Below are 7,844 nucleotides of genomic sequence, written 5' to 3' on the forward strand. Positions count from 1 at the left end.
AAACTTACAAAAAAAACTATATCCCAAATGGCGATAACTTAAAAAGAAACTAAAACTTAAAAAGGCGTCGCAAAATTCTAAAGCACCTAAATCTTAGTCTAAAGAAAAAGCACTTAAGGGATTTTACGGCAAACCCTAAAAATCTAGAAGTAAAAAATAACTATGGCAAAAACTATATCTTAAAACTAAATACGAGCGAAAAATACAAATATTACGCTAAAATAATTAAAAAGGGACAAAATATAAAAATACACAAAAAGTTGTAAAAAGTACAATATTTATAAAAATATTATTTTTATATTATTTATTTTATTAAACTGTTAATTTTATATTTTAATTAAACTAATTTAACTAAAATACAATTTAATTTAAAAACTTAAAACTAATTATAATAATAAATAAGTAATTAGGGTTAATAATAATAAATAAATAATAATTACCCCGTATTTAATGCTGATTAGGGTTTCTGTCACGTGTGTCAGGGAGGCTCCGCGAGTTGCGGTATTCGAAGCTTCAAACTCCGCGAGTCGCGGGGTTCCAAAATTCAACTCAGGTACAGGATTTAATTCGACGCGTTTTTTTTATATTTTCTGTTTTAAAAACTAAAAAAAAAAAACTTATATTTAAAAACTAAAATAAAAATAGAACTACTGAATAATTTTATAAATAAAAATCTTAAAACTAGATTTATATATATATATATATATATATATATATATATATATATATATATATATATATATATATATATATATATATATTTTTCGGTTTTTGATTTTATATTTTAAATAAACACAAAATATTTAAATAAAACTTATAATTTTTATAAAATAAAAATAAAGAAACTTTATAAAACTTAAATATTTAACAAAATCTTAAAAATATTTATATTTTTATTTTTCTTTTTATGTTTTCGAATATTTAAAACGTATTTTTACAAAAGCGTATAAAAGTAAACTAAAAAAAATAAATTTTTTTTTTATTATTAGCGTTGCGCTTCTGGCTTTTAGGCTAGATTGTTCCCCTGCAGCGGCGCCAAAAATACTTGATGTTATGCGAGGTGCATATAAAATAGCTTAAATTTTAGCAGGAAATACTATTAAATACGATACAATTTTACACAAGTTATTTATTTATTTATAGAATGGATATACTTAAACCTTGCTACAACACTTATAGGCAGTGTACCTAATCGTACAGTAGTGTAGTTTTTAGTAAGTCCGGTTCGTTCCACAGGGAAAATCTTTTAATCAAAGCTTAACGCCGTATTAGTTTACTTTTATAAAAATACAAATATATATATAAGTAATATTATTATTATAAAGGTGGGTTTTTACCGTTTAATGACCGGTTTGTCGATTTTAATTCTTTAGTCGCAGTTAAAACCAAATGTAAAATATTAAATAAAAGACTTAATTTAAAGCGTAAAGTAAATAACGATAATGAAATTACGAATAATAAAAGTGCGATAAAATAAACTTGCGATAATTAAAAAGTGCTATAATTAGAAGTGCAATTAAATATAAAATAAAGAAAATTAAATATGAAATAAAAGAATTATGCTTATTTAAACTTCCGTAATCATGATGTTTGACGTGTTGATTTTAGTTTTATGCTCATGGGTTAATTGTCCTTTGTCCTGGATTATTTAATATGTCCGTCTGGTTTTTGTCCATAACAGTCCATCAGTCATAAATATAAAGTGCGAGTGTCCTCGTCAAATTATCCTTATACCCGAAGTCAAATATTCCAACTAATTGGGGACTTAAACTGTAACAAGGTTTTATTACTTTGTTTAATAATTACACCAGGATGTCGACTGAGTGTAACCCAAGGTTTTAATACTTTGTTAACAATTATGCCAAGTGTCCTTGTACATAATTTCACCCCTGTTTTAATAATTCTAGTGGCTATTAATCCATTCCCGTGTCCGGTTAAATGAACGATTATTCGTACATATAAATATCCCGTCCATCGTGTCCGATTGAGTGTATATGGTTATTTATAGGGACGTCCAATTGTAAATCTTTATATTAACATTAACAAACTATCATTTAGTTAAACAAATATAAGGCCCATTAATAGCCCATAGTCTAATTTCCACAAGTGTCGTTCTTTTGTCCAAACCCCAATTATGGTACAAAGCCCAATTACCCAATTTTAATATTTTTAGCCCAACATCATGATTACTTCGGATTAAATAAGCATAATAATAACTTAGCTACGAGACATTAATGTAAAAAGGTTGAACATAACTTACAATGATTAAAAATAGCGTAGCGTTACACGGACAGAATTTCGACTTACACCCTTACAACATTCGCTAACATACCCTTATTATTAGGATTAAAATTAAAATTAAAATTAAAATATAAATTATAAATATAAATATTACGTATAGATAGATGGATGGATATATTGATATATTTTTACGATCAGAATGCGCTAGCTTTATAGGCAGTTTCAACATTTGGGGCTCCGCGACTCGCGTAATTTTTGCACTGCAAACTCCGCAACTCGCGGAGTTTGCTTTTACAGCTCACACAAGTTTGGAGCCTTTCTTGCCGACGGTTTATAATATATTATATAATATATAAATAATTATAAGAATTATTTAAATATTATATTATATTTATGTGCATAGTTGACTTGTAATTTTTAGTCCATTGCGTCGAGCGTTGAGAGTTGACTCTGGTCCCAGTTCCAGATTTTTGAACGTCCTTGCGTACAATTTAATATCTTGTACTTTGCGTTTTGAATCTTGTACTCTTGTAATTTTGAGACGTTTCTTATCAACAATTGGAACCTCATTGATTGTATTTTGTACTTTTGAGCTTTTTGGTCGTTTGCGTCTTCAATTCGTCGAATCTGACTTTTGTCTTCACCTTTTATTATTTAAACGAATATCACTTGTAAATAGAACAGTTGCAACTAAAAGCTTGTCTTTCTTGAGGAATAATGCTATGAAATATATGTTCATTTTTAGCATTATCAGAAACGGAAATATGAAATCTTGTGGTCTATTAATATTATGAAATGATTATTTATGATAAATTAATGAACTCACCAACCTTTTGATTGACACTTGAAAGCATGTTTATTCTCAGGTATGAAAGGAATCTTCCGCTGTACTTTTTTGCTCATCTTAGAGATATTACTTGGAGTCATTCATGACATATTTCAAAAGACGTTGCATTCAAGTCGTCGCGTTCATCAAGATTATTATTAAGTCAATTATAGTTAGATATATTATGAAATGGTATGCCTGCCGTCAACTTTTGATGTAATGAAAGATTGTCTTTTCAAAAACGAATGCAATGTTTGTAAAATGTATCATATAGAGGTCAAGTACCTCGCGATGTAATCAACTGTTGTGAATCGTTTATAATCGATATGGACTTCGTCCGGATGAATTAGGACGGGGTATGACAGATATGACCCATTGAATATTTGGGTGGAGTTTATTTAAGATTTTTTTTATGAAAATGGTTATTTGACAGTTTTCCCCTATTTGGGGGGCCTTTTTGAATTTTTGAAAAAAGTGTAGGGGACTTTGTTGATGTAGTGAAATTTAGTTGAAATTAAAAAAAAAGTGAAATGATAAAAATACCCCTGGTTATTGTCGACCATTTTTGTCTATTAGATAATATATTAATATCATGATTGTAATAAAATATTTTTGTAATCTTAACTTTGTGTTATTTTATTTTTGCAATATTAATACACAATTACTTCTAATATTGTGATAGTTCTGATCTACTTAACAAATAATATATCAAATCTTATTCTTGGGACAAAATAAAATTTAATTTGACTCCTGAAAAGTCTCGCGAATTCACGTGTGTTAAGCTAGTTAGAATTTGAATATTAGAATTAGAATTTAGAATAATAATTATAAAATGGTTCAGTAAATTGCTAAATATTTTTTATCAATTTGCATTTACATCAGAATTGATCAAAAAAAGAATTTTTTATTTTTTTTATCAATTTGCATTTACACCAGAATTGATTAAAAAAAATTATGCTATAGTAATTGTTTTATACTTCATGTGTTACTCACCTTTTTGTTGCCACTTTAGTTAAATTTACCAAAGATGCAACTCCACGCAGCTTATTATTTCTGTATGTCCTTAAAAATTGTATTTTATTCAAAAATAATAATAAAAAACTACGAGTGTGTCAATTATACCCCTATATTATTAGATAGTAAAATTAAATATGGCAAATCAACCCACACAATTAAAGGTAAGTTAAATATTTCAATTATATTTCTTAAATTCAAGAAAAATTCAACTTACATATTTAATCCGGAACGAATGGAGTAATTTAAATTAAGTTTACTTGGCATATTTCTTAATAATATTGTCAAAATAATCGAATATCACTGTTCAAATTCTTTCTATTCAATATTATTACTGTATTAGTTACTCCGTATTAATCTTATATTATAAATTATAATATTATAATATTATATTATATTTATATTAAAAAAATCTATTTTATATAGTATTATTTTTTTTTTGAAAGATCAACAATTTTATTAAAACCAAAAGAAGACACAATGAGGGCCAAAGGCCATATACACGAGACTTACACAAGAGCATTTACAAGTGAATTAAACCCTACCGATCTAAGAAGTATATTCTAACTTTTACTCAGGGAAAAACCTTCCACCCGCAGGCTAACTCTCAGCTTTTCCTCACTTTAGAAAAAGCTGGGCCAATTATAATTACAGTACTAAACTATCTTAGCGACAAAGTAATTAAAACCGGCACCATTTAGGTAGTAACTAAGAGATCGCCTGCAAGAGAGGATGAAAAAACCCTGAATTATTAACCAATACCTTCTTTACTTGGCGGGTTAGCATCGAATTTTCTCGGGTTTGCTAGCCAATTATGCCAATCTAAACACCCATATTTTAGCTTTGATGAGATCCATTCAAATGATTTGATTTGAATTTCGGAGACAATTTTAGCGTTACAGAGCCTAGATTTATTAAACACATGATCGTTTCTATTTTTCCAAATGTAGTAACTCGTAACCCAAACAATAGCTTGCCAAATGGAGATTCCTGTTGTCGTATTAATCTGTGAGTTTGAGCCTTTTGTGAGCTCAGTTATATCCGCGAAAACTGTTGAGTTAAGGTTCCACCATTTAAAGATTCTGTCCCATATATCCGAAGCCGTTTTACAGTGGATGAAGGTGTGGTTTGTGGATTCAATATCATCGTTGCAGACCGGGCATCTAACAGAATCCAGATCTATTCCCCTACGATCCAACTCAGATCTTACAGGTAGTTTATTCTGGGAGGCACGCCACATAAGGATACCCACTTTTTGTGGTAATAGATTATTTCTAATAGTAGGTTCGGCGTGAGTAACAACCGTGGAGTTTAGAAACTCGATCAATGATTTCGTGGAGTAAATTCCCGAGCCGCACAGTTTCCATACCCACTCGTCGACACTTTTTCCGGAGCATTTGAATAAAGAGAGCTGATTTTCAAGCCGCAGGAGTTCGGGTGATGTACGCCATTTCGGGAGAGCCGTCCATTGCCATGAGAACTGTACGCGGCCCTCCGATTCGATCCAAAGCATCCTGTCCGAGACCTTTGCCATTTTTTCTGAATCGAGCCTGAATAACTTTGGGAAAGCTTGCTTTAGAGTGGTATCTCCAATCCATCTGTTGTGCCAAAAGAGTGTATCTGACCCTGCACCAATACGCTTAACAAATCCATTAGTAATATCACATCCTAACTTAGTTAGGGTGTGTTTGACATTGATGATTTATACAGTATTATTGGAGTATTTAATTTGAGTGATAACTAGTTGTGGAGCCCTCGCTTCGCGTCGGGGGCTCCGTTTTGAATGCGAGTTAAAAAAAAAGTCTTGATCTATTTTGTAAAAAAGAATTTTTTTTCGACATCTAACATTGAAGCACACCACCCGGGTTCAATTCCTGGCTATGCCAAATTATTCAAAAAGGGAGTGTGACTAGAGGGTGCGCATAATGTGCAATTCACCCAATATCAGGTCTCGCGCTCGGGAGGCTTGATTACCCGAGATTTTACCTTCTATGGGGGAGCCAATGTGCTCGTTCATAGGAGGGTTTCCTTGCTTACCAAAAAAAAAACATTGAAGGGTTGTTCCTTTTGTGAAAGTTGCTTCTTTTAGCGTTCCATTTTTTTTAGAGCTAGTTGATCTATTTTGTAAAAAAGAATGTTTTCGACATCTTTTGGTAGCATTGAAGGGTTGTTCCTTTTATGAAAGTTGCCTCTTTTATCGTTGAGGAAAAAAAAAGGTAGTTGATTTTTTTGTAAAAAAGAATTTTTTTGACATCTTTTAGTAACATTGAAGGGTTGGTTCTTTTACGAAAGTTGCTTCTTTTATCGTTGGAGACAAAAAAAGAAGGTGAAATGACAAAAATACCCCTGATTACTATTGATGAAAAGTGCTACAGTGTTTTGTCTTTTAGATAGTATAGTAATTACATGAGTATTAAATGAAAATTATGATATTTTGGGAAATTGCGAGTTGATTAAATAATAAATCTTAGGGGATGTTTACTTTTCTTTATATTAAGTTCTGTATAAATATAGATGACAAAATAAATATAGATGGCAGTATGGATATGATCAGTGCAAAGTTATTGCTGTTTGCTTTTTATGATCAATAAACGGTCTAAATGATAAAAATGACTATTTTGCCTCAAACGAAATATTTTTTTATGTAAATAATCCGTTCACTATCTTTTATTATATGTATTATAATTATATAATTATTGTTGATTAGAATTATTAATATTTAATATAAGCTATATAAGTAATTACTATGAATCAGAGTCCACCGTCTCCACACCATCTACCATGTGTGCATCTCCAGTTACTTTTACATACTTCCACAGTTCTTCTATGAGCCCCAAATCATATATTCATACATAACAATTCAGCTTATAGCATTTTCCTAATACTCCCTCTATCATATATTAATAGTCCAATATTTCATTTTAGGATGTCTCAAATTAATAGTCTACTTCCATAAATAGAAAAAAGAAAAATAAGTTTAAGTTCTATTATGTCCTTAATGTATGTATATAGGTGATAGTGCTCAAAATGAACATATATTTAGGCGCAATATCCTTCTAATATGTAAAGTTTTTAGTTGCAATTATTCTATTTTTATGTAATAATTGTTTAAATAAATAAGTGCAAAGACAAAAGAAGAAAACGAAGATTTGAAGACGCAAACGTCCAAAATGCTCAAACGTACAAGTTAAACTCCAAGTGGTTCAATTTATGGATGATCAACATCTAAATATTGACAAGAGTACAAGTTGCGAAACGTAAAGTACAAGATATTAAAGCATACGAAAAGATGTTCGAGAAACCGGAACCGAGACATAAACCAGGCGTAAATGTACGAGACAACGGAGCGAAAATTACAAGTCAACTATGCACAAGAATATAATATAATATATATATAATTAATATAAATTATATATATATAAATATATATATATATATATATATATATATATTATATATATATATATATATATATAATAATATGTCGACAAGCAAGAAAACAAAAAATATGTGAGCTGGATCTGACGGCCATGCGATCGCATGGGAAATAGGCATAAAACCCATGCGAGTGCATAAGATTTTCACTAAAACCCCATGCACTCGCATGGGCATCAGAATCGGAAAATATGCCTATAAATACCAGGCTTCTGCTCGACGAAAAAACAACACACTTCACACTTATTTTCTTTCTTTCCTCTGTAATATTTATAATTATATTTATAATTATAATTAAGTTTAAGTAAGATTAATAATAAATTATGGT

At 29.9% G+C, this 7,844-nt stretch overlaps 1 protein-coding gene across 1 annotated transcript; it reads right to left on the reverse strand.

Annotated features, from left to right (window-relative positions):
* Nucleotides 1-4,832: 4,832 nt before the first annotated feature.
* On the reverse strand, nucleotides 4,833-5,615 carry LOC139868600 (uncharacterized). Its single transcript, XM_071856934.1, has one exon. It carries the CDS (start codon nucleotides 5,613-5,615, stop codon nucleotides 4,833-4,835), a length of 783 nt encoding a protein of 260 aa, XP_071713035.1.
* Between the last annotated feature and the right edge of the window lie 2,229 nt (nucleotides 5,616-7,844).

The sequence above is a fragment of the Rutidosis leptorrhynchoides genome, chromosome 9 (assembly GCF_046630445.1).
Source record: "Rutidosis leptorrhynchoides isolate AG116_Rl617_1_P2 chromosome 9, CSIRO_AGI_Rlap_v1, whole genome shotgun sequence".
NCBI classification, from domain to species: Eukaryota; Viridiplantae; Streptophyta; class Magnoliopsida; order Asterales; family Asteraceae; genus Rutidosis; species Rutidosis leptorrhynchoides.

Bases quoted from the DNA above. Each gene is read 5' to 3' on its own strand.
- LOC139868600 (XM_071856934.1), bottom strand. From the start codon at position 5,615: ATGGCAAAGGTCTCGGACAGGATGCTTTGGATCGAATCGGAGGGCCGC.